The 26,908-nt window shown below is 41.4% G+C and overlaps 1 protein-coding gene across 8 annotated transcripts in view; it reads right to left on the reverse strand.

Moving 5' to 3' along the window:
• Positions 1-14,401: 14,401 nt before the first annotated feature.
• Positions 14,402-26,908, reverse strand: part of LOC119955702 (nucleus accumbens-associated protein 2-like) — a 114,287-nt gene continuing 101,780 nt past the window's right edge. For all 8 annotated transcript variants that reach the window (XM_038782174.1, XM_038782167.1, XM_038782171.1 and 5 more), the window contains 3 exons: positions 23,481-23,586; positions 23,267-23,364; positions 14,402-15,328 (listed from right to left, as the gene is read on the reverse strand). In XM_038782174.1, the coding sequence (XP_038638102.1) occupies positions 14,835-15,328; positions 23,267-23,364; positions 23,481-23,586 (698 nt within the window). In that variant the 3' untranslated portion in view covers positions 14,402-14,834. The remainder of the gene's footprint in view (positions 15,329-23,266; positions 23,365-23,480; positions 23,587-26,908) is intronic.

The raw sequence follows: 26,908 nt of genomic DNA on the forward strand, positions 1-26,908 counted from the left end.
AATCTCCGAATGCCTGGTGGATGAGAGTAAATGCAGACTATAAATTTCAACCTTGTCAGTCTATGTCTGGACCTCCCTTGTGCGACTCCCAATTCAGTCCTGTAAACTCTAGAATTCCTTCCCCAACTTTCTCCCCCTTTAAAGTCACTCCAATTTTTGTCTGATTACATTTGTCTTTGGGACATTTGACCACATTAATGGTATATATTATGTAGATAGAAACATGCATGCATGGGTTAAACCCACTTTGTCCAAAGAAGTAGATTTTAAACTCATTTCCAGAGCAGTTAGCTCTCCTCTTTCCTACAATAACCACCCTTAGCAGTCAGTGATGATCTGCGGGCAGTTTGTTCAGACACTTGCTCTTGTGAGAGACTGGAAGCACTCGGTCGAAGCAGAGCGTGTCATCCCTCATGAGGGTTGCATTCAGGCACTTTCACCCAAAGTTGCAAGCGCTGATGGAAATCTAAACCTTTTAGCTTCTAGAATTAGTCCTAGAGTTTCCCCTCAGGCTCATGCACGGCTACTTTGTCAGCAGTGTTGCAGGAATGAAGGCACAGTTTGAGACTGGATGGACGAGGTGGCATCTTTCCATCCACTGTATGTAGCAACTAATTTGAAAATATATTTCTTCAGAAGGTTGCAGCGTCATATTTAATTAGCACCGAGTTCGAACTTCAGCCAGAGTATTTAATTGGATGGTCTCTGTAGATAAAAAGGTTTGCGACTTAGCTGTTGATCGGATCCCACAGTTAATGTTCCCTGCCAGTGAAGAGTGACTTATGGCTCTGCAGGTTGCCATTCAGTCCATTGAGTCGACGCCAGCTCTCAAGAAGATCAATCCAGCATGGCTCACTGCCACCCACTCGATCCCCGTAGATCTGTGGGTTTAATTCCATCAAATGTCAATCCCATTTCCTTTTGATGCAGTTGGTTTGTCCCTTAAAGCAGTGGAAGGAATCGCAGGTCCATTAACAGGCTGACATGTGCATGTCCTTCCGATGGCCATCTGTACATCAGCTTTGACAAAGAGTCATCTGGACTCGAAACTTTAGTTCTTTTCTCTCCTTGCAGATACTGCCAGACCTGCTGAGATTTTTCCAGCATTTTTCTCTTTTGGTTTCAGATTCCATTATCCATAGTAATTTGCTTTTACCAGCTGTGCTTCAGCCTGGTTGACCCCTAAACTCCACATACTTACTTAACAGCTTTCAGAGTGGCAGACGATAGAAAACACAAAGAGTTCTTCATTGGGACATCAACATGGAGCCACACAACTTGGTCGCAAGGATTTTGTGATGAGCCACAATACCTTGCAATCATGTGTCTTTAGTGCTAAAATACGCCATGTTGCTCACTCAGCAGAACATGGAGAGTGATCCTGTGAGAGTGATAAAACCGAGATCAGGAGAGGTGATTAAAAGCTTGGTTGTGAAGAATTCACCTCAGGCACAAGTTTATCACTTCAACAGGCCTATGCCCCTAATCTAGGAAAGGTCAGAATCCTAATCGCCTCCATTGGGTAAGGACAGGATTTAACTCATCTTTGCTGCCCTCTGTAGCTTAGTGTCCTGTTAAAACTTAACTAGACTCGTAACAAACAATGAACCCCCTTGTATTTTTAAATCAAGTATTTAAACAGAACCCCACAACACTGCTAGGAAATGTTATATTTATAAAGATGAATATCCACAATGGTGTATCTTGATTCTTTTATAACCTGCAACCCTGACCTCACATCCGATCGTGCAACATATCTTATTCATCAATCACACATGTTCGCTGACTACTGGTCTGGGTATGACTTAAAGTTGAAAATTATCACCCACATTTTCAAATCCCTTCCACCATATTCCTGTCAGGCGTAAAATTAAAATGGGAAAGGTGGCCAATCCATGTCTTACAAGGGAAATAAGTGATAGCATTCGATCCAAGGAAGGATCCAAGGAAGTAGCATAGAAATTGGCCAAGAAAAACAACAAATCTGAGGATTGGGAGCAGTTTAGAATTCAGGGATTAAGAAGGGGAAAATAGAGTACGAGAGCAAGCTTGCAGGGAACATAAAAACTGACTGTAAAAGTTTCTAGGGATTTAAAGATAAAAAGATTAAAGACAAATGTAGGACCCTTATGGTCAGGAACGGGAATGCATAATACATCCCAGAGTACTTAAGAAAGTGGCTCTGGAAATAGTGGATGCATTGGTGGGCATCTTTCAGGATTCTGTACTCTAGAACAATTCCTGCAGTTGGAGGGTAGCTAACGTAACTCCAACTCAACTATTTAAAAAGGGAGGTGGAGAGAAAATAGGGAATTGTAGATCAGTAAGCCTGATGGCAGTCGTGGGCTAAATGATAGAGTCCATTATGGAAGTTTTATAACATAGATATCATAGAATTTACAGTGCAGGAGGCCATTCGCCCATCGAGTCTCCACTGGCTCTTGGAAAGAGCACCCTACCCAAGGTCAACACCTCCCCCTATCCCAATAACCCCACCCAACACTAAGGGCAATTTTGGACACTAAGGGCAATTTATCATGGCCAATCCACCTAACCTGCACATCTTTGGACTGTGGGAGGAAACTGGAGCACCCGGAGGAAACCCACGCACACACGGGGAGGATGTGCAGACTCCGCACAGACAGTGACCCAAGCCGGAATCGAACCTGGGACCCTGGAGCTGTGAAGCCATTGTGCTATCCACAATGCTACCGAGCACTTAGAAAGCAGGATCGGACAGAGTCAGCATGGATTTATTAAAGGGAAATCATGCTTGACAAATCTATTGGAATTCTTTGAGGATTTAACTAGTAGAATTGAACAACGAACAAACAAAGAATAAAGAAAAGTACAGCACAGGAACAGGCTCTTCAGCCCTCCAAGCCTGTGCTGACCATGCTGCCCGTCTAAACTAAAGTCTTCTACACTTCCTGGGTCCATATCCCTCTATTCCCATCCTATTTGTGTATTTGTCAAGATACCCCTTAAATGTCACTATCGTCCCTGCTTCCACCACCTCCTGCAAGAATTGATGAAGGAGAGCCAATGGATGTGGTGTATTTGGACTTTCAGAAGGCTTTTTACACAGTCCCGCATAAGAGATTGGCATGTACATATAAACGTATGGGATTAGGCATAGTGTGTTCAGATAGATAGAAAACTGGTTGGCAAAAAGGAAATAAAGTAGAAATTAATAGGTCTTTTTCAAATTGGCAGGCAGTGACTAGTGGGGTGCCACAGGGATCGGTGTGATTTGGACAAGTAGAGTGGGCAAATTAATGGCAAATGCAGTATAATTTGGATAAATGTGAGATTATCCACTGTGGTAGCAAAAATGAGAAGACAGAATAATATTTGAATGACCATAAATTAGGAGTTATGTGGAAAGAGACCTGGGTGGCCTCAAACACCAGTTACTAACGGTAAGCATGCAGGTGGCAAAGGCGGCAAATTATATGCTGGCCTTCATTGCGAGAGGATTTGAGTACAGGAGGGATGTCTTGCTGCAATTATACAGGGATTTGGTGAGGCCACACATGAAATATTGTGCAGTTTTGGTCTCCTTATCCGAGGAAGGATGTTCTTGCTCTAGAGGGAGTGCAGCAAAGGTTTACCTGACTAATTGTTGGGATGTTGGGACTGAGTCAGTTAGGATTGGATTCAGTAGAGTTCAGAAGAAAGAATGGGTATCTTAGAAACCTATAAAATTCTAACAGGACTAGACAGGGTAGATGCAAGAAGGATGTTCCCAATGGTGGGTGTCCAGAACCAAGGATCACAGTCTGAGGAACGGGGTAGACCATTTAGGGCAGAAGTATGAGAAATTTTCACAGAGTGATCAGCCTGTGGAATTCATTACCACAGGAAGTAGTTGAGGCCAAAACATTGTATGTTTTCAAGAAGTTAGATATAGTACTTGGAGCGAAGGGGATCAAAGGATATGGGGGTGGGGGTGTAAGTGGGATTAGGCTGTTAAGTTGTTTGATCAGCCATGATCATAATGAATAATGGAGCAGGCTCGAAGGGCCAAATGGCCTCCTCCTGCTCCTATTTTTTACATTCCTCTTTATAATGATCTTTCAACCATACAATAATCCAAGATTGTTGCAATTTTGGCCTTCCACAACATCCTAACTCGTCACCAGCTGCCTCAGCCTTAAGAACTAGAATTTTGGCCCTAAATCTCCCGGCCACGCTCCTCCATTAAGTTGATCCTCAAACCTCTGTGGCCTAGCTTCCAATGCCTGTCTTAATATCTGCGTGAATAGCTCCGCATTAAATTTTGCTTAATAACATCCCTGTGAAATACTTTGGGACGACATTAAAGATACTATATAAATGCCAGCTGTTGCACATGGATAAGCATTCAAACTATCAACAGTCATGACTTTTGAATGGATGCCAAACTTCTGCCAGTTATTTCAGTTTTGTAGAATTGAGTGCACCCATGTCAAATTACCTCCAATGGTAAGGTAATACTCCCAAGGCAGTACCTGTAAACATGAGTACTTGACCTATGACAGGGAACAGGATCTTTGTATTTGATGCTGCCAGGGCCACTCGCGCTGACTCAAGTCTTTTACAAATTTCGGTGTTGAACACACTCAATTCAGTAATTTACAGTACATTAAAGAAAACCGTAAGCATTGAAAAAGTACTTGAGATGAAGCGGAGTTCTTTTTAAAACTCTAAATGGCAGAAACAAAATCTAGAAAGGCACATCAGGCCTAGAAGCTTCTGAAACTGAGTGGAAGGCTAACATTTTGAGCGTGACTCTGAAGTTCCACTTAAACCAATCTTCTAGACCCTAACTGACCTATTTCCAAAACTGCTTTGCCTCTTCTCACTCTTCAAACTAGTCATAGAATCCCTACAATGCAGTAGGAAGCCAATCGGCTCATCAAGTCTGCACCAACCCTTGGAAAGAGCATCCTACCTAGGCTCACACCCCCACCTCATAACCCAGTAACCCCATCTAACCCTTTGGACACTAAGGGGCAATTTAGCATGGCCAATCCACCTAACAGCTTTGGACTGTGGGAGGAAACCGGGGCATCTGGAGGAAACCAACGCAGACAAGGGAAGAATGTGCAAACTCCACACAGTCACTCGAGGCCTGAATTGAACCCAGGTCCCTGTGCCACCGTGCCACCCCTATTTATAGTCCTATTTATCTAGTCAACGAATCATGCAGGCATGAGAATCCCAGGTTTGATCACTATTTGAGCAGGACTGTACTGTGATTGGCCTCAGCACTTGTACACAAGGGAAGGAAATGTTTTTTTAATAATTCATTTATGGGGCAATTGTGGCATGGCCAATCCACCTACCCTGCACGTCTTTGGGTTATGGGGTTGAGACCCATGGGAGAATGTGTAAACTCCACCCAGTGACCTGTGGCCAGGATCGGACCTGGGTCCTCGGCGCAGTGAGGCAGCAGTGCTAACCACTTCACCACTGTGCCAAGCCGTCCGAGGGAAGGAAATTTTAATCAATCATAATCTTGTTTGTTTCTAAGCACAGAGACTTACAAACACAAAGAAGGAAAGAAGAGAGGGTAAAGAATTTGCATGTACTTTATTTCATGATCTCAGGGGGTCCCACTTCACAGCTTTGTCACCTGTCCTCATTTCACCTCTGGTGGCTTGGTAGAAATTCTCGTCAGATTACTCTCAAAGCATTTTGAAATGTTTTACTATATTGCAGATGTTATATACAATGTGTGTGTAAAAGTCTATCTCATAAGGAAACAAAACATAATCCTGGTGACGTGAATGATTTAACTATAAATGTATAAACATTAAGAGCAATGGTAAAGAAATGCTTAAAGCATATAGGTGTTTTAGTTTTTTATAAATTAAAGTTACACCAGATTATGCATGGCAGTGTTGTGATGATTAATTACTTACCAGTCATTACTTGGCTTCATTAATTTAAAGGGCCAATTCAAACACATTTATCAATTCCTCAAAAACCCCATGACTTTTGGCTTAAAAAATTAACTTTTACATGAGTAAATGTGTTGACTGCAGGTTGCTGAAAGTTTAGGAAAGAAATGTGGCAGTCAACTTGTGCAAAGCAGGTCCTACAAGCATTGAGATAAATAGTTATGTTGGTGGAGGAATAAATATTGATAAAAGGCACCAGTAGAATTTTGCTGTTTTTCAAATTGTGCCATGGGAGCTTTGATATCTGACTAAGGGGGGCAGGCAGAATTACCAACTGTGTAGACTCCCTTAGTACTGCACTGTAGGATTAGTCTCAATTTTGTACTCGAATCTCTGGAGTGGCGCTTGATCCCACAACCTTCTGATTTGGAGGGGACTGCACTGCCAAGTGTCAACATAAAGACAATTCGGTTAACACATTCATAAATATATTAAGTGTGAAACCGTACCAGCCTCCCCGGACAGGCGCCGGAATGTGGCGACTAGGGGCTTTTCACAGTAACTTCATTGAAGCCTACTCGTGACAATAAGCGATTTTCATTTCATTTAATTTCACAACTGGCATTGTTCAGAGATTAAAAGGCACTCTGTTTCAAAAGGTTGCAATAAACGCAGGAATATTCAAAAAGATCCACACAGGGAATTTGTAGCTATTTTATTCATGAGATGTAGACATCGGGGGCAAGGGCAGCATTTATTTCCCATCACATACCACCATAGAGAATGTGCTGGTGAGCCTCCTTGAACTACTACTTGAGAGGGAGCAACAGGATTTTGGCCCAGTGATGAAGTAGTAACAGCAGAATATTTCAAAGTCAGAATGATGTGCAACTTGAATGGGAGCTCTCAGGTGTGTTATGTGGTCATGCGCCTGCCGCCCTTGCCCTTCGAGGGAGTAAGATCTTGAATTTGGAAGGTTCCGTTGCAGATGCCTTGGTGCATCTCATCCATAGTACATATTGCAACCATGGTGCGTCAGTAGTGGAGGGAGTTCAAGGTAGCTCAAGGTAGTGCACAGCGTGCCATTCAATCGGGTTGCTTTGGCCCAAATTGTGTTGAATTTGTTAATTTATAAGGAATCCAGTAACAAACTTTTACATATTGGAGGAAGCACTAAACAGACTAAAAGCAAGAGAGTAGACATAAAAACAGTACAAGTGTGTTACTTTTATTGAACACATTATATCTTGGCCAAGTCTAGAAACAGTCCCAGAATTTAACAGTCATCTTGCTGGAGGTAACAGTCCCAACAGTGCCATTTTCAGTAAGGCAGCTCTACCAATACAATCTTTCATGAAACTCAAAAAGGTGCAAATGTGTTGAAATGGCTCATAGACATTTTACAGCATCATTTAAAAATTAAACTCACATTTCTACAAACCTGCAGCGGGTCAGGCTAATCGCAACAACCTCTCCTTTTTGCACACTGAACACCTTTCCCAGCTTTAGTCAGAGAGAAGGGCACGGGAACATGGAACAATATTTCAATCCTGATGATTTGTTAAGGCAGGCTTGAGGCCTCATTAGGTTTACTTGGGTGCAGAAAGTATTCTGCAGTTGTGTTACACTTAAAAGCAGCAATTTTGCGTTTGGTTGCTCTGCTTTAAAGACTTCAAAAAGGCAAGGGAGAGCAAAAAAGAAAAAGAAATGGATGTCAGTGCTGAGTACCAGTTGGAAGACACAGACAAATTTCCATCGAAACAGAATACTCTTCCTTGTTGCAGCCGGAGAAAACCAATAATTTGCATTTACACAGCGCCTTTCGTAACATCACACATGAAATATTGGCACCGCTTTCCCTCAGTACTGGCACTGGAGTGTCAACGGTGGTAAGTGACTGTGACATCACGCTCAGCCTATACATTGCTAGGTTAACTGATCTCCTGTGGCATTGCACACACAGAGTTTGCGATTACACTTTATGGCAGGAGGGACTGAGTGGAGGGGGAGAGAACAGGGATTAAAAGTGTGCAAGATGTGCTCAGGGACAGTGACCCGAGTGCTTTTGATAGATTCCTGACAAAAAAAAAGCTAATTACGTTTTTGTTTGTGTGATAAATATGCTTTTCTATAGATACATCACGAGGGACCTTGAGTGCTGTTTGCATTGTGAAGGAAAAATAAATTTAGTTAAGTTACTGTTGAGGGTTTTCCAATCAAAATTATTTGGATTGTAGTGAGACTGCGACGCAGAATATACGACTTATTACAATGATCGTACTGGTTGGTTGGGAAAGGTGACAAGGCTTTTGTCTTTAGAGTTAAGTTTTGTATTCAACCAAACAAAGACAAGGTTTCTAATGACTAGTTTTTCCTCCTTCCCCTTTAAACAGCAGGTGGTCATTAGGCTTCTAAGTTATTTTTTTTTAAAGTTCCAAATTATTTGCTACCATTTTACATAATGCTGTTTCTCCTGTTAATCACTCCGGGACCATATAGGTAAGGAAGGTTCAATGCTTGGCCTATTCAGATTGGCTGAACTCTCACACGTGATATTCATGTTGACATTAGCATGGGTGGCTTCGAGTTGTAGGGGCAGTGGATGGCGACAAAATAAATCAGCTAGAATTACTGCTGCTATTCTTTGTCCAACACTGTATGGTCTAAATTGTTGCACTCTCGGTGGGAACAAGGATCAGGAGATTTCTCAACAGCACATTGGCCAGCATTCAATGTTCACGTTCACACGGCCATATGGGAATGTACTGAGCCATTACAGGAATTGCCTGCAATAAACTCCTGGAGGAGCAGTGAAAGGGGAAGGAAAGAGAAATAAACTGGAAAGTAATTCAGCAGCAAACCAACCAAACGCTGTAAAATCTTAAACTGTAAATGCTTGCATTTCACATTTCTTGTGCCAGCCATACCAGGTTCTGTTTATTCAGCAGGTTTGGAGAGATTTCTTCACTTTGTCCCTCGCTTGCAAGTTTCCCTGTTCAGATGGATTCGAAAACTGGTCTTGAGCAGATTCAGGGTTACAATTTCATGCTTCCATACCAAGATGATGCAACTCTTGGAACAGTTTTAACAAACCCCTTCATTCCGCCACTACAGACAGGGGACATCAATCGTTTTCTTAGATCTACAGTACTTTTAAATACAAAACTTTCAAATCAGTAACATTTGTGATTCTCAATCTAGAAGTGAAAAGCATTGCTATGTTGTATCTTTAAAATAATAAAATGTCAGAACAATCACTGCACAAAAAAGGTTTATGAGAAGAGCGTTTCACACATTAGTAGTGATCAGTATTTGAGAGCAAAATGCAGGGACTGCTGCCTGCAAGCATTCACGATAAGAAATTCCAGCAGTGGGAAACCAAGGCAAAAAATAAAATAATCAGGAAACAAAAATCAGCAGGCCATATAGTTTTGAGGGAGAGAGGGAGCATAATTAGAAGTCCTTGTGAAAATAGACTTCATCACTGGAGTCCCTTAATGTTGAGTCAAACACCATCATATATTTACATTCTTGACAAGGCCAGTTGCCCTCACCTGCCTGTAGGAACGTGACTCCTGTTGGAAACTGCTGACAAATGCATGGAGGCAACAGGCCCGGATTTCAGTGCTCAGTATTACCCAGAATTGCTGGCCGACAAATTGAGAAAGTCTTGGAACATACAGGTTTTTAAAAAAAATAAAAAATAGCGGTTACAAGGGTTAACAAATCTAACATATACACATATCGTGACTCTATTAACAATTAGTCGTAGTCGTCTTTCTTTTGCGATTTTAACTTTTTAAAACAAAACCATCCTTTAGATGAAATACGGGAGTATTTATCTTGACGTAGAGCAAAAAAAGCCTAAAAATAACGTGCACAGGTTAGCACCTCTTCAGAAAAACAAGTATGAGAGATTTGTTAAATATTTGATTAAAAATATTAATCAGATCATATATCTCACAACTGCATGCAAAAAAAGAAAACAGCTCTTTGCACAGCATCTGTGAAAATATGTCCCTGCCACTGAATCATCAGTTGTAACATTCTACTGGTAAAGATATTAGAAAACTAAGAGGGGTAGCTGTTGGATCTTGTACATCTTAAATCTGCAAATCTAAATTGTCGCAAGCATCTTCAATAGTTTAGTTGTCTGATCATTAGATACAACAATAATTGAGGTGATACACACTCCAGACTTACCAATTCCTGTAATCCTTCAGCAAAATCCAAAGGACTTGTCACAATGTGCTTTTCAGTTTCTCCTTGCTTTCCCCACTCCTCTCTCCCCCCCCCCCCCCCCCACTCCTTCATGTCAGGACTTCCTTTTTTTTTGAAGCTGTCACTTTACTTTTCCTGCCTGGTTACTGTAATCTCTAACTAGTGCAATTTCACTCACGCTCTAGAGTATTTTAATAATGAATTATTTAAGTTTTTTTTAAAGCTTAGGGATTCAAGAGTTTTTTTAAAAACCCTCATGTCAAAACTCAAAAATGCTAATTTAAACATTGCTGCTACTATATTTCAAATGGTTGCTTTTCAAAGTCGATATATTGATACTGTTCCTATAAATGTGTAGGTTAAAATTATTACAAAATTACTCCAGCACAATAGCCAGAAATATTTCTACACCAGAAATGGATTTTGCAATATTTATTAACTCTTGCAGTCTTACATCATGATTTATAATTCAACTTCACCAAGATTCACTGTTTTTCTGTCTGGCATAAGACATTTTGAAGTGATAGGGTGCACTGACTGATTATGAATTAACTGTTCAGGCCCAACCCAGGGCAGCACCATTTAACTTCAAAGCATCTGGCACAGGGAATTTCCTGGGCTCAGGGAACGTTTACACTCGCCAGTGGATGTCTTAACCTTCACCTCCTCAGGCCACTTTTCCATGTCTCAACATAACACAGGGCTGCTTGCCTGGACCAGGAGGTAAGCTCATAAATAAAAAGCATCTTTTCTCAAAAAAAAAAAGTTCTTCAAAACATAACTGAATGCTTCACAAACCACCTGGGATTAGCAAACCAAAGGGGTGAAATTATGGGGGGCCAAAAAGGCCTCGCTACCAAGATAGCCACAACCAACTAAACAAACTTCTTCTACAACAGTTTATGTATTTTTCAGAACTACGTCTGATTGGAATTAATACTTTTCTGTTATCACTGCATTTTTCAGTAGAGTGAAACTCCTCCAAGTTTTTTTGAGCTTAAGCTTTCAAAATAAAAAGTTTAATCATCTTTTCTTTTACAAATTAGGCCCTACAAATATGAAAGTCACTCAGTTGGTCCAATGGTTGAGCCAATTAACATTTTACAGTGCTCCAAAGGACACCACATAAGAAAACTCAATATTGTGGTGCTTATGGCAAGGTGCTAGATGGCCCATCATTCCCATGGCTACCAGGTAGCACATTATGGAAAAAAACTAATTTGTAGTTACTGAAGCTTGCACTGGAGATAGTTTAAACCAAATGACTTGCTCCTCCAGTTGAAAGTTAATCTTTACTATTGAAGTGGATATTATGATTTATTGCAAATTCTAAGCATTAAAGTCTCACTTTTTGTCTTCTAAATTTCAGTGTCTATACTTGTAGAAACGTCCATGGAAATATAACCATCTCTTATTCAATTTATTTTACATTAAAGTTTCACATTTATTCTCAACAACAAATTGCGGCTTCTGACAATGTTTGGCGGTTTCTTAGGGATTAGGCGTCCCTCGTCAGTTCAGTGATTCCACTGCCTGAAATGCGCCTTTGCCATGCTGGAATCATGGTTTATGCAGGCAAGCTGGTCAGGAGACTGCATAGGAGGAAGTGGAGAAATTAAAAGAAACAAAATGACTGCAATACTTAGCGACTAGGGCTGAAAGGGGTGTGTTAGTACACAGCAAAGAAAATGTGCCGCCATTCTGTGACTTGAATCTCTGGGTTTTTTTGGGGGTTGGGGCGAAGGGGAGACTAGAACAGGGGGTTGGGGCGAAGGGGAGACTAGAACAGGTAGAGTGGAAACAAAGAGCTTACGAAAGATAGACAGGAGAGAAGATCTACTCTAAAATAAATACAAAATTCTGGAAAAACTCAGCAGGTCTGGTAGCATCCGTGGAGAGAGAAACAGAGTTAACCTTTTAGAGGCTGATATTACTTTTTCCAGAACCCTTAGATGAACCCCGTCACTCCTGTGGCTTTATTGTTTTAATGACCGACGTCCCCAAAGCAAGAGTGGGAATTGTGCCATTCCAGTCTGAGAAACTCTATTGTTAATGCTGAGGAACCTCTTCCCTTCCCTGCCACTAAATTGGCATTACACAGTGGATCCACGCTGCAGAGTGCAATACTACCCACTATAAAGCTCCAACAACTCTTGTGTGCCAATTTTTGCAGTCATTCGAAGTTAAGCTTCAATGTATTCTTTCAGCAGAACATGCTTAGGGCTTTTAGTCAAAATGTAGTGATAAATTAAGAGGAACAAGTTACACAGTGGGTTTTGTTCAAGCTGAAACATATTAGCTAGTCTGCTAGTGGATAAGTTCAGTCAGGTGAAAACTGCACCGATCTTAACTCCTGGGAAGAGGACGTTTAGTTACATAGAGCGGACCTGCCCACAGTATTCTCTGGTTTATCCTCTCCAAATAACAAGGAGATGTGTGAATAATTAAAGTAGGCACCTGATTTTATCCATCGATTTTCCGATGGAACCTTTTTAAGAGTCCAAACAGTGCGTTTAATACAGATCCACTTCATAATCACCAAATAGACAGTATGAGAATATCCATAGTGGCCAGATACAATGCTGTTGCGGTGATTTATGAACACCAATTTGGTTTGAAAGTAGAGCCAAAGTATTAGGCAGTACAGTCGCACCTGCAATAGTAGATGAGTGGGCACATCAATTTTCCAATGTCGTCAACCCCCAATCTAAAAACACCTAAGCACGAGGCAAGAAGTGGATTCTGTGGTGGATTCCAGAAGCAATGGGAGGGGGATAATAAACTAAAACATTTTCTGTCTGGATGGTAGCTGTTCCCTCCCAAGTGGGGTCAGAAAAATAGGGCAGTGCTAGATCAATAATCAATAGCTAACCATCTGTCCTCTGAACAGAAGTTAACGTAAGTTGAACATCTGGGATAGGTTACCTCAAAAAGCAAGCATTAATTATATGCAGGAACCAGTTAATGGATCGTCTACTGGAAGAGAAGGGAGAGGGGAGAAAAAAAAAATGATACACTGGATCTAAACCACGATTCTACTCAGTAACCAAATCACACGAGTTGGAAGAGGAAGGAAGAAAGGACCAATAGCATTCTGAAGGTGCATTTCAGGCAATGACATCACTATTACTCTTTTAGAGAAATGTTCCTGTTTTAGTAATGCAGTTAGAAGTCTAGTTACTGCTTAATCAACTTGGCAATTCCTCCTCAAAAATAAAAAGTAGGAAAATATTAACTATATTAGAGGATTATGATTGACAAGGATTTTTGATAACTTTCTAGCATGTACGATAAAGTGCATCGTTACAGTGTATCTCAAAATGTTCAAGTTGTAAGGGTTATATGGCCAAGCTTGCGAATGGCACTTTCGACTTCTATTTAAAAATGACTTAATCTGTTCAAGGGAATGATCAATTTGGTCAGAAGAGAAACAAAAATATTTTCCGCAAAGTGCATTTAGCTAACAGTCTTATTAACAGCACTGTTTTTGTACCAGTGCCACTGAAACAAAGTAGGAACTATTTGGAAAATTCACATACTTGTGAACAAATCTGTATTATACATAAATACTGTTAAGTCACTTAAATACTATGGGTGCTCTTTTACACATTCACAAAAATAATCAGCTCAAATAGAATGGGATTTTTCTTTCCAATGAGGGGGGAATAAATCAAATATCTAAGGCACATGGTTCTGCATGTTTACAATCTATGAAATATTTTATGATAATCTACATCTTAAACATGATCAACAATGCTCAGTCTAGTCACAGCATGCAAACACCCTTGGTCACGAAAGTCTTAGTTCATTCTAAGATTTTGTTTGGACTCTCTTCCCCCCCCCCCCATCCGACAGTAAGTATGTCTTACCTTAAGAAACAAAAGGTCTAAAGCCCAAGCTGCTTTCCTGAAATTGCTGCCCTCTGACCCGTTAAATGCCCAAAACATTACCAGCAAACATGAGAATATTTTCAAGACTTACCAGTTGAAAAACAAATGCTTGCTTCAGTCACTCTTCTTATGACACCACTTTATATATTATATTTAATATATAGACTTTATATATATATATTATATATATACACACACACATATATATATTTATATATATATATGTATATATAAATATATATATATATATATTTTATGTGTCTCAAAAAATATCAGTTGCATTACTCTAAATATTAAATTCCAGCTAGATAAGTTAGCACACATTGTAGTAGTTTACTTGGCCATTGCAGTGTGGGAAGAGAGCCAGATTGACAAGGATGAGAACGTAATTTTTCTTTTAAAAAAAATTATACTTTGCAATCCCATTTTCCATCACAGTTAGTGTGTTTTTTTTATATGTGCAGGTCAGTTCCATTTTAAGAGTTTGTTAATGGACCAACAGCGCTAAAATAATCTGGACACTATTTACCATCATGAAAGGCAACTTTCAAATCACCCCAGTTGCTCCTTGTTCAGGCCTTTCGATGGGGAGGAACTGCAAATTCTGTTGTCGCCTCCATAAGACGGGTTGAACTGGAAAGGTCTGTTTCAGTGTTATAAAGGCGTCTTCATTTCTTCATGACATACTGTATACAGGTGGGATAAAAGTTACGTCTTCAGGCAACGGGTACAGGTCAGTGGCTTAAATAACACTGCCAAATGTTGAGAGCGTTAGTATGCATGCAAGCCATTTCAAATAACATGATGCGCTTCTTTCTGACCACAGTGTAAATCTTCACAAGGTCCCTGCATATGTTCCATCCAGTTTGCGCATGGGTGTTTCAGATCTATTGTTTGAGGAAGCTTCCTCTTGATCAAAAGTGTGGCCTGTGCTCGGTGTGTCAGCGGCCAAAATATTAGTGCCAGCAGCTTCTCTGATTACCGACTCCGCCATTTCGTTTTGTTCACACGACTGGTCAGATTTGGGAGACTCCACGTCTATGCTTATAGGGTTTGTTCTTTCTCCAAGTAAAGTCCCAGGGTCACTTCTCTTCTCAGCTTGACTATTTTGCTCAAATGTTGTCCCAGTTCCATACAGTTCTGGCTCCAAGCTGCCTCCACCACTCGCATCGCCAATAACTGTACGGTACACTTCCATTCCGTCAGGCAGCATCGATTTGATCTTGGGAAGCCAGCGCTTGCGAACCCGACGAGCGTTAGTGCACATGTCAGCAGCAATCACATTCATCTCACTTTCTTTGAAGTTGGGAGCAAAATTCTGACAATACACTGTGAAAATAAATTCAAGCAAAAATCAACCACTAAGCAAAATATAATCTGCCTACAGAGAACCAATAGCATTTAAAACAATGCTGAGCACTAAAGTTTACTGGGATCAAAAGTTATTATTAAGTGACCAATTTAATAAGTAAAAGGGGTTCACATTGAAAAGGTGAAAACTGTGTCAATTCTTGTGAAAGCACAAGAACTGGGATTTTTACAACTTCAAGGCATCCCAAAGCACCTTAGAATCAGTGAAGTAGGTACACAGCAAGACCCAACAAATAGCAATATGTTAGAGGTATACCGCCCATGGAAGTGCTGAGGGTTTTGGGCAAGTCTCATGACCGGTACAGGCTTGGAGGGCCGAAGGGCCTGTTCCTGTGCTGTATTGTTCTTTGTTAACAATCAGATAATCAATTTCAAAGATGATGGGTGTGGGTGTAAACATTTTTTAGGACACTGGAGAGATTCCTTGCTCTTTGTAACAGTCACATGGGAGTTTTGACGTTCACCTGACAAGGCAGATGGGACCTTAGTTTAGTATGTCATCCAAACGATGGCACCTCAAATAATGCAACACTCCTTCGGTACAGTACTTAAATGATGTTCTCGAGTCTATGAAGAGGGATATGAAAGCACAACCTTCTGAGAGGTGACTGCCCTACCAACAGAGCCAATGTGATCTGTTTTCAGTCCAAAACAGTCCAGCATGTTTTCATGACTATCGCAGCCAATTTGTGCACATCAAGCTCCCACAAAGTGATAATGACCAGATAACATATTTTTGTGATGTTGATTGACGAAAGTATTGGCCAGGACACCAGGGATAACTCCCCGCTCCTCTTCAAAATAGTGTCATGGGATCTTTTGCATTCACCCAAGCAGGCAGAGGAGGCCTTGGTATGCCTTGTCCGAAAGACAGCACCTCCAACAGTGCAACAATTCCTCACTACGGCACTGGAGTGTCAGCCTTGATTTTTGTGCTCATGCCCTGGAGTGGAACTTGAACCCAGAACCTTGTGACTATGAAGTGAGATACAGGTAATACAGTCTAGATCAAAACAAAGTTATTTCAAGTTCTTCTAAATTTATAAAAATAAAACTTTGAATACCCAATTATTTTCTTTTCCAATTAAGGGGCAATTTAGTGTGGCCAAACCACCTAACTAACCTACACATCTTTGGGTTGTGGGGGTGAAACTCACGCACACAAGGGGAGAATGTGCAAATTCCTCACGGACAGTGACCCAGGGCTGGAATTCAAACCCGGTCGTCAGCGCCACAGTCCCAGTGCTAACCACTGCACCACATGCCGCCTTCAGTTCTTCAAAGATTTTTCACAGCTGGGCACCCGGTAGAGAAATTGATGTATTTTTAAAAATTCACATGTAGTCTTAATTGGGAATCAGTAATTGCAACATTTAATCCCCAACCGAAATCAGGGGCATTGTCTGACCTAATGGCATCATATATGCATGACAAGAGTACTTAAGTGCTTACCACGGACAGCATGACATTCAAACAAAGTGAACCTATCATTCCACTAGGAGAACTTCTGGCTGCACTCGATTCAAATTCCAGTGTAAAAGTTAAATACTAATCACATTTCTATTCGGAAAATCATGACACTTTGTAAAGAGCCATTTTCCAATTCTCTAGCGCTGCAGTTCTTGGTTTGTTAGCTTCACTTTCAAGGGTAAACAAGCCGAAGTTTGTGGAATTAAAGACTTTAGTCTAAGTATATATGTGAAAATGAAATGAAATGAAAATCGCTTATTGTCATGAGTAGGCTTCAATGAAGTTACTGTGAAAAGCCCCTAGTCGCCACTTTCCGGCACCTGTCCGGGGATAAAGTATATATTTTGATGATGTAGCAATATGAATCAAGTCTGTCCCATATGTTTACATTCTGAGCCTCTGCACTATAAACCAGAATTCAACAAATTTGCACAGAGCAACTCTTGTAAGCAACAGTTACAGTGTGGCACATTTTGTTTTGATGGTTCAACTTCTAAAACCTGAAGAAACTACTGTACTTGGGCAAGGCTTCCCTTCGTGGTCTTCAGAGAATCATAGAATCCCTACATTCAGCCCAGCAAGTCTGCACCGGCCCTTGGAAAGAGCCCCTTACTTAAGCCCACCCCTCAACCCTATCCCTGTAACCCCACATAACCTCTCTGACACTAAGGGGCAATATAGCATGGCCAATCCACCTAACCTGCATTTCTTTGGACTGTGGGAGGAAACCGGAGCACTCGGAGGAAACCCACGCAGACACTGGGAGAAAGTGCAAACTCCACACAGTCACCCGACGCTGGAATTGAACCCGGGACCCTGGAGCTGTGAGGCAGCTGAGCTAACCACTTGTCTTCCACTAGGGAATTTTTATAGCAAGTGTACAATGAGTGCAACCAAGGGTTGCATTAATTCAAATGTTCAACAGATTTGTGGAAGGTTGCTCTAGTTTCTCAATTGGTCTGGGGAAAAAGGAGCTGGCAAGCAAAGCATGTCACTTGTACACAGTTGGAGCTGTTGATTATGATCTCCTTGATTTCGGTCATTTTTAGGATTAATATATTGTTTAAGATTTATTTGTCCATTCAAAACTTTATCAATGTTGAAGTGCTTTCTAATATTTCCCAGGGGTTACAAGAGCAACTTCTCTATTGGTTGAGAAATCTTTCCTTTGGATCATTTGGTATAACTAATTTTGCCACTTTGTTAACCTGTCATTTTCCTAGCAATGCTTTGCCAGAATAAACTGTCCCCTATATAGATTTAAACTTCATGGATGGAATAAGCTTGTTGTCCACTTTGCAGTCACTCCTAATTTTATGCCTTGCATTTAAAACTGGCTCGGGGCTGTTCAATGCAAGTTCAATGCAATTTTAGTTCTTTGTTTCTTCCTGATGTAATATTAACTATTTGGTTCTAGTCGTAAAATGACCCAAGTTTGAGAACAAATGTGATATGCTTTTTCATTAATCATTCTAGTTACTGTTGCTGATAACCAGTGGACATGCAGATATTTACCCTCATTTCAGTCACCTCCAGGCTGGAATAATATATTGGTCACCCTCCCATCCACTACTCACCAAAAATTCAGCTCATCTACATCTGTCTAGCTCCAAGTCAAAGTCCCACTTTCAACACTGGTCAACAATGATTCTGGGTTACTTTAAACTTATAAATGTTAGGCTAATGTTTAAATTGCTCCCCAGTCTTCACCCTTTCTAACCTCGGAAACCTTCTTTCGACCTACAAGTCATTCCCCAAATTCTTAGCTTCTCGGATTCTAGCCCACCTCGTCTTCAGCAAACCAAATCCCACACCCTGGAATTGTCTCCCCAAACTACTTGACTTAATCTTCGTCTCCTCCTTCTAGGTTCTCTTAAACCTCATCTCTTTGGCCATGCTTTTGGTCACCCCACCTCATCCTCTTCATTTACCTTGCTGTCAGTTATATTCATGTCTGAAATAGTTTACTACATTAAAGGGTGCCAATTAGTGCAAATTATTGGTGATGTACTTTTTCATGTTCATGATGCCAAACATCTTTTATCTGTGCCCTAGAAATGTCTAACACCAATTATGGTGGTGGGAAGGTTCCTAAGCTCCACTGTGTTTTGAAGTCCTTTGGAGAATTCTGGAGGATTGGGGGGTGTGCAGGACAGGAGCTGGTCGCTGGGAAGAACCACAAAATCCATGAAAACTTTCTGGATACTAGATATTTCTCTAATTTCCAACATTAAACAGTACATACATTCTCACTGATAACTCGAAGACATGGCAGGAGATCCCAGACCCGTGTCATGCTCCTCGTGTGCGATGTGGGAGCTCAGGGACACGTCCACTGTCCCTGGCTCTTTCACGTGCAAGAAGTGTGTTCAGTTGCAGCTCCTGTTAGACCGCTTGACGGCTCTGGAGCTGCGGATGGACTCACTTTGGAGCATCCGCGATGCTGAGGAGGTCGTGGATAGCACGTTTAGCGAGTTGGTCACACCGCAGGTGAAAGTTACTGAGGGAGATAGCAAATGGGTGACCAAAAGAAAGAGCAAGAGTAGGAAGGCAGTGCAGGTGTCCCCTACGGTCATCTCCCTGCAAAACAGATATACCGCTTTCGAGACTGTTGAGGGAGATGGCTCACCAGGGGAAGGCAACAGAGGCCAGGTTCATGGCACCGTGGATGGCTCTGCTGCACAGCAGGGCAGGAAGAAAAATGGCAGGGCTATAGTGATAGGGGACTCGATCGTAAGGGGAATAGACAGGCGGTTCTGTGGACGCAATCGAGACTCCAGGATGGTATGTTGCCTCCCTGGTGCAAGGGTCAAGGATGTCTCGGAGCGGCTGCAGGACATTCTGGGGGGGGGGGGGGGGGGGGGGGGGGTGAACAGCCAGCTGTCGTGGTGCACATAGGCACCAACGATATAGGTAAAAAACGGGATGAGGTCCTACAAGCGGAATCCAGGGAGTTATGAGTTAAATAAAAAGTAGGACCTCAAAAGGTAGTAATCTCAGGATTGCTATCAGTGCCACGAGCTAGTCAGAGTAGGAATGTCAGGATAGATAGGATGAATGCGTGGCTCGAGAGATGGTGCAAGAGGGAGGGATTCAAATTCCTGGGGCATTGGGACCGGTTCTGGGGGAGGTGGGACCAGTACAAACCGGATGGTCTGCACCTGGGCAGGACTGGAACCGATGTCCTAGCCCCCCTGTTTTCTAGAGCTGTTGGGGAGGGTTTAAACTAATGTAGCAGGGGGATGGGAACCGATGCAGGAAGTTGGAAGGTAGTAAAACAGGGACAGAAGCAAAAGGAAGTAAGGGGAAAAGTGCACGGCAGAGAAGATATCGTCAAAAATCTAAAAGGGCGACAGTACAAGGTACAGTGACTGAGGGGAGCTCAGTGAATAGGCCCAGTAATAACAAAAGGAATAAAACTGGATATGTTAAGATTCAAAACAGAGGTAAAAAAACCAACATAAGTGTACTTTACCTGAATGCTCGTAGTATTCAGAATAAAGTAAATGAGTTGATGGCACAAATCATCGTAAATGACTATGATTTAGTGGCCATTACTGAAACATGGTTAAAGGATGGTCACGACTGGGAGTTAAATATCCGAGGGTATCAAACTATTCGGAAGGACAGAGTGGATGGTAAGGGAGGTGGTGTTGCTCTGTTATTTAAGGATGACATCCGGGCAATAGTAAGGGATGACATCGGTGCTATGGAGGATAAGGTTGAATCCATTTGGGTGGAAATCAGGAATAGTAAGGCGAAAAAGTCACTGATAGGAGTAGTCTATCGGCCACCAAATAGTAACGTTATGGTGGGGCAGGCAATAAACAAAGAAATAACTGATGCATGTAGAAATGGTAAAGCAGTTATCATGCGGGATTTTAATCTACATGACGATTGGTTTAACCAGGTCGGTCAAGGCAACCTTGAGGAGGAGTTTATAGAATGTATCCGCGATAATTTCCTAGAACTGTATGTAATGGAACCTACGAGGGAACAAGCGGTCCTAGATCTTGTCCTGTGTAATGAGACAGGATTGATTCATGATCTCATAGTTAGGGATCCTCTCGGAAGGAGCGATCACAATATGGTGGAATTTAAAATACAGATGGAGGGTGAGAAAGTAAAATCAAATACTAGTGTTTTGTGTTTAAACAAAGGAGATTACAAGGGGATGAGAGAAGAACTAGCTAAGGTAGACTGGGAGAAAATACTTTATGGTGGAACAGTTGAGGAACAGTGGAGAACCTTCCAAGCGATTTTTCACAGTGCTCAGCAAAGGTTTATACCAACAAAAAGGAAGGACGGTAGAAACAGGGAAAATCGACTGTGGATATCTAAGGAAATAAGGGAGAGTATCAAATTGAAGGAAAAAGCATATAAAGTGGCAAAGATTGCTGGGAGATTAGAGGACTGGGAAATCTTTAGGGGGCAACAGAAAGCTACAAAAAAAGCTATAAAGAAGAGTAAGATAGAGTATGAGAGTAAACTTGCTCAGAATATAAAAACAGACAGTAAAAGTTTTTACAAATATATAAAACAAAAAAGAGTGGCTAAGGTAAATATTGGTCCTTTAGAGGATGAGAAGGGGGTTTTAATAATGGGAAATGAGGAAATGGCTGAGGAACTGAACAGGTTTTTTGGGTCGGTCTTCACAGTGGAAGACACAAATAACATGCCAGCGACTGATAGAAATGAGGCTATACAGGTGAGGACCTTGAGAGGATTGTTATCACTAAGGAGGTGGTGATGGGCAAGCTAATGGGGCTAAAGGTAGACAAGTCTCTGGCCCTGATGGAATGCATCCCAGCGTGCTAAAAGAGATGGCTAGGGAAATTGCAGATGCACTAGTGATAATTTACCGAAATTCACTAGACTCTGCGGTGGTCCCGGTGGATTGGAAATTAGCAAACGTGACACCACTGTTTAAAAAAGGAGGTAGGCAGAAAGCAGGAAATTATAGGCCAGTGAGCTTAACTTCGGTAGTAGGGAAGATGCTGGAATCTATCATCAAGGAAGAAATAGCGAGGCATCTGGATAGAAATTGTCCCATTGGGCAGACGCAGCATGGGTTCATAAAGGGCAGGTCATGCCTAACTAATTTAGTGGAATTTTATGAGGACATTACCAGTGCAGTAGATAACGGGGAGCCAATGGATGTGCTATATCTGGATTTCCAGAAAGCCTTTGACAAGGTGCCACACAAAAGGTTGCTGCATAAGATAAAGATGCATGGCATTAAGGGTAAAGTAGTAGCATGGATAGAGGATTGGTTAATTAATAGAAAGCAAAGAGTGGGGATTAATGGGTGTTTCTCTGGTTGGCAATCAGTAGCTAGTGGTGTCCCTCAGGGATCCGTGTTGGGCCCACAATTGTTCACAATTTACATAGATGATTTGGAGTTGGGGACCAAGGGCAATGTGTCCAAGTTTGCAGATGACACTAAGATGAGTGGTAAAGCGAAAAGTGCAGAGGTTACTGGAAGTCTGCTGAGGGATTTGGATAGGTTAAGTGAATGGGCTAGGGTCTGGCAGATGGAATACAATGTTGAGAAATGTGAGGTTATCCATTTTGGTAGGAATAACAGCAAACGGGATTATTATTTAAACGATAAAATATTAAAGCATGCCACTGTGCAGAGAGACTTGGGTGTGCTAGTGCACGAGTCACAGAAGGTTGGTTTACAGGTGCAACAGGTGATTAAGAAGGCAAATGGAATTTTGTCCTTCATTGCTAGAGGGATGGAGTTTAAGACTAGGGAGGTTATGTTGCAATTGTATAAGGTGTTAGTGAGGCCACACCTGGAGTATTGTGTTCAGTTTTGGGCTCCTTACTTGAGAAAGGATGTACTGGCACTGGAGGGTGTGCAGAGGAGATTCACTAGGTTAATCCCAGAGCTGAAGGGGTTGGATTATGAGGAGAGGTTGAGTAGACTGGGACTGTACTCATTGGAATTTAGAAGGATGAGGGGGGATCTTATAGAAACATTTAAAATTATGAAGGGAATAGATAGGATAGATGCGGGCAGGTTGTTTCCACTGGCGGGTGAAAGCAGAACTAGGGGACATAGCCTCAAAATAAGGGGAAGTAGATTTAGGACTGAGTTTAGGAGGAACTTCTTCACCCAAAGGGTTGTGAATCTATGGAATTCCTTGCCCAGTGAAGCAGTTGAGGCTCCTTCATTACATGTTTTTAAGGTAAAGATAGATAGTTTTTTGAAGAATAAAGGGATTAAGGGTTATGGTGTTCGGGCCGGAAAGTGGAGCTGAGTCCACAAAAGATCAGCCATGATCTCATTGAATGGCGGAGCAGGCTCGTGGGGCCAGATGGCCTACTCCTGCTCCTAGTTCTTATGTTCTACAGCTTCAGGCATATGCAGAACTTCACTCTGCATCTATGTTGAAGAATAAATAATCTACAACTCACATTTTACTGCATTCAAGACCCTGCTATCCAAAGGCTTTCTGCTGGGGTCACTTGTGGAGGAACGAATCCCAGTGCCACAGCTATTTGCCAAAGTGTTCCTGAAAGGATCATGAAAAACGTCATTATTCTTGGTGGACCCAGAGTACATTAACTGAGCAAAGGATGCAACTTAATCGAACCAGAACGCTGTATGGTCAAGGCACTTTTCACTCACCTGTCAAAGAATGAGGCAAGCAAGCGGCGGAGGAGGACCTTGTGTTTGACCCCTGCACAGAGATGACAGTTCATCAGCTGACCTCGTGTGATATAAACTCCTGAACCTACAAAGGGATGAGATCATTAAATACTTGTGCTTTACAGCTGTATCTTTGCTGTATCGTTTTCACAATAGACAACAAACATAATAGTCTAATAAATGGTGGACAATCTTTGATTGTTTCAGGTGGCTTGAAGGGAAAATTAACACTTCTTTAAAGAGGGATCTAGTATACATTTGGATTATTGAAAATTATACATATAATGGAGCACCCGCCAAATTCCTGCCAGGGCCAGATGATTGATCATATGTTGATACAGCTAAATATGAGGTAGCAGAGATGCATTTAAAAAGCTAGCCATCAGGCCAGGTTGCAAAAAGTGCCAGAATAGCAACAGGAAACTCCTCATACTAACAGGAATATTCATTGGATATTCCAATTCAAACTGTTGTTAGTAGAATCAAATTTCTAAGTTTTGGCTACATATCAGAACATTCTCTAACATTTTCCAGAATGTCATGTTTCCTAATCCCAATTTGAATACTGTGTATAATTGTAACGCCACTTCTCCACCCAGATTCAAAAAATACCAATTGTTTCTGAAGTGAGCTACAGGTCCCTAAAAGTACCCAAGCACTTTAAAAAAAAATCATTGAATTGATAGATAGATAAACCTTGATAAGTCTATTTTTCAGCAAATGTGCTGTACACGGTTGAATTTTTGTTTGGCACAGAATCCATCATGATCTCTGGAGGAATTGGTGGACATAGAAACCTTAAAGGTTTGAATAATTAGAGCGCACAACAGTCATGAATAAATTGAATTTACATAAATGTTTTATTCATTAGAAGCCATTTCATTTGTTCCATTGAGGAGCTTTGTATCAACACTAGTTATGCAAGGTTGAGCATAAAGGACATACTGAAAGAGTGCAGCATATTTTCAATTTTGCTCATTGCTGCAAAATCTTTTGTAGCTAAAAAGATTATTCAATAGTAATTGGTTTTCACCTGCAGAGTTTGTGCATATTTAAATGGATGCATCAGATAACATACTTAGAAAATTTGTGATACATCATGGAGTTCTTGTTAAAATTTAGTATACAAGCATCCACAATGCTGTTTCTTAATTTATTTTAGGTCCTTAATTTATTTTATTGCCAACAGTTCCATATCTCCTTACATTGAATGAATCGAGTCTCTCAGAACTGGAATTTTAGGTTCAAGAGGGTACAGCTATCTAAAATTCACCCATTAATGAGAAAACATTTTTTTATCATGTGAGAAGTTGGAGGGTCAGCGGGTTCATAAAACTGTATGCAGAACATTTCAATATTTTATCAACAGTTCATTTAAAGAAAAACCTTCAAGGTGCGGATTTTGCTACCAAGACCAACACTTGTTACCCTTGAGAAAGTGATGGTGTGTCTTGTTGATTTACTGCAGTCTATGTGGTGAACGTTTTCCCATCGTGCTGTTAAGGTGGGAGTTCCAGGATTTTGAATCGGCAACAGTGAAGGAGTGGTAACGATACATCGTATGGGGATAGTGTGCGACTTGGAGGGAAACTTGCAAGTGGTGGGATGCGAAGATCACCGTCTGCCCTTGTCCACTGGGTGATAGAGGTCATGGGTTTTAAAGTGTTATTTATGAAGCACTGGGAAGGTGTGGTGTATCTTGTAGCCAGCACACATTGCAGCCACAGTACACCTATGAAGCAAGGAGTGGTCAAGTGGACAGCTTTGTACTGTCACGAGTTTTATTGCATCTGCATCCAATCAGAAAAGCGGAGGGTATTCCATCACACCAGTAAATTGTGCCGTGTCGGTGGTGGAAAGGCGACAGGGGTCAAGAGTTGCAATACAAAATAATTTAAATTGCATTAGCATATGGCTGTTACATGTGTTAACCTGTTTAACATCCTCTTTAAAAAAGTGGACAAGGCAGCATAGTCATACATTGCAACTTGGAGCCTTATAATCATAAGTAATAATCTGCTTGTTAGAATAAAAATTTCCTGTTTGTAAAACTTCAAAATATCCTTTTCTAAACTCCTCAAAGACTGCATTAGAACTTAAAACTAAGCACAAGTTTTGCCCCATTCATTTTTGTGCTTTATGGGGCTTCACTGATACATTGACCTGTTTATATTATTGGTATATCATCAATAACCAGTAGGGTGGTTAGAATGTGAAGTAATCGTTGCTGCAACGCCAAGCCTCCTATAAATCATGGACAATGCTGGTGGTGAACATTCATGGCCATGCTGCAAGTGAGGCTGAAAATGGGGTCAGGGGGTCAGGTCAGGAGGGGAACTGCAACCGAAAACTGCAGAAAAAACGCCAAACTTCAGTCATCGCATGTCATTCCAGCATGTGTTAAATCCCGGAATGACAAGAGTTTCCAATTACTTTCGTTTTAAAAGTGACCCCATTCAGTTGCTAGGTTGCTTGTGAGGAAACACTAAAACACTATGAATTCACAATACTCCCTCCCCCTTTAAATCAAAGGTCCCTGACACAATAAACAGTATAACATTATCAACCAGCAATATGAACAATCGATCAAGTCAATACACTCAGGGTTCCGGAGCTCATCATTCTTGGTGTGGCTTTCAGTTAATCTCGGGCATCTGCTTTTGAGTACGTGCTGCAACCTCTGGTGCTTTTGGTTTGGTGCGAGTGTCGTCAGTGGTTATCTTAACCGGAGTTGACAGTAGTTTGGAAGTTGAGAATCCGTTTGGTTAGTGTCAGGTTCTCAGGAAGGTCCAGGTTCGACGGTTCTGCCTCTGGCAGATTGGTTCTGATCACCAAAAATTGATCATCTCAGGTTTGTACAGTGTAGGCAACCGGTCGTGTGTGCATGGATGGTGCAGGAATCCACTTTTCACCAGAAATTCTGAACCCTGGTGAAAAACGCAATGTTTTGCCTTGTTCTCCTGCTTTATGATGCCACTTTCCCCTCGACAATGTGTCTCTTGGGTGGTTTTAGCAAATCAGATACGGAGTGTAGTTTACGTTTAACTATTAGCAACTTGGGCTGTTGAGTGCGCAGTATTCCAGTAATGTAGTAACCCAATATCGCTTTGCTGCACCAGCAATAGCTAGTACATTTAATAATGGGCTGCATGGTAGCAGAATGGTTAGCACTGTTGCTTCACAGTGCCAGGAACCTTAGTTTGATTCCCGGCTTGGGTCACTGTCTGTGTGGAGTCTGCACGTTATCTCCCTGTCTGCAGGATTCTTCTATCATTCTTCTCATTCAGCTACAAGGCTACTGGTGAGGAAACACTAAAACAGTGAATACACAATACACAACATGTATCAGAAGTCTAGGAGGAAAATGAAGGAATCCATGTTTCAACAGCATGTGTACTTCTGATTGT

This window comes from Scyliorhinus canicula, chromosome 21, assembly GCF_902713615.1.
Source record: "Scyliorhinus canicula chromosome 21, sScyCan1.1, whole genome shotgun sequence".
NCBI classification, from domain to species: Eukaryota; Metazoa; Chordata; class Chondrichthyes; order Carcharhiniformes; family Scyliorhinidae; genus Scyliorhinus; species Scyliorhinus canicula.